This window comes from Anneissia japonica, unplaced genomic scaffold (assembly GCF_011630105.1).
Source record: "Anneissia japonica isolate Jap-2015-1 unplaced genomic scaffold, ASM1163010v1 scaffold165329_len944_cov155, whole genome shotgun sequence".
In the NCBI taxonomy this organism is placed as follows: Eukaryota; Metazoa; Echinodermata; class Crinoidea; order Comatulida; family Comatulidae; genus Anneissia; species Anneissia japonica.
In genome coordinates this window covers 1-975 of record NW_022691231.1, presented here as the reverse complement: position 1 = coordinate 975, position 975 = coordinate 1, and the positions used below count along the sequence as shown (strand labels likewise).

The window sequence follows — 975 nt, the reverse complement described above, 5'->3', positions numbered from 1 at the left end:
CTACAAATGTAAAATTTTTCTTTTTACCTCAAATGTCATTATGTCAGCAACAAATGTAAAAAAAACAACTCATATTAAAATAAGTTATCAGATGTATGCGTGCGTTTGTGTGAATGTATGTGTGGATCTCAGTTTATCAATATCTATATAAACCTTCTCAAATATCTTACCTATGATGAAAATGTTGAATGTACAGTACCCAGTGTTGTCATAATCGTCAGTAGCATTACAAGTGACAGTAGTGTTATATTCAGAGAATGTTGCTCCACTCATGTAATCACAAATTGGAGAAAAAATATCTCCTGAGTTGTCTGTGACATTCGGTGCGGCCCACGTTGCAGTTGCTATACAGTCGGAATCACCGGTTACATTTTGGTTTGGTGGACATTCAAGCATCGGTGCTTCATTGTCTGATAGAGAGCAAAATGTCATTAATTGAATGTGCAGTAAGCTCTAGAGTGTTCAGCAATTTTCTCTTCTATGTCTTAAATCTGGGTTCAAATCATTTGACACAACAGAATTTTTCTCGCCTCTAAACCCAACTTTACTTGCTAAGATGCCTACTACCCACTTAGTTTATAGGATATCACATATATATATATATCTTCATAAAATGAAAATATATTTTCACCTATTAATAAAAAATTAAAATAAATAACTTGAAGTACCTTCAACATCAATAATAAAAACACATTCATTCTGATTTCCATAGCAATCTACTGCTGTAAAAAGAACATTAGTAACCCCAATGCTAAATTCGGTGCCATTTGTGACATTGTAAGACTCCATAATTTCATCTTCACAACAGTTATCAGTAGCGATGGCAGAGGTCCATGACACTAGGGCAGTATTAACACCTTCGTCAGTATCAACAGTTATATCGTCTGGACACATCACATCAGGAGAAGTCACATCTATTAAAGAATAAAAGGTAATCACAAGAAATTTTGTAGAAACGCAAACGATATGTATGTT

At 33.9% G+C, this 975-nt stretch overlaps 1 protein-coding gene across 1 annotated transcript; it reads right to left on the bottom strand.

The window, feature by feature from the left end:
- Positions 1-170: 170 nt before the first annotated feature.
- On the bottom strand, positions 171-914 carry LOC117099985 (sushi, von Willebrand factor type A, EGF and pentraxin domain-containing protein 1-like; the record flags this gene model as incomplete). The annotated part of the gene is made up of 2 exons (XM_033239512.1): positions 171-410; positions 669-914. Coding segments are annotated over 2 exons (486 nt in total), but the record flags the coding sequence as incomplete, so codon positions are not given.
- Between the last annotated feature and the right edge of the window lie 61 nt (positions 915-975).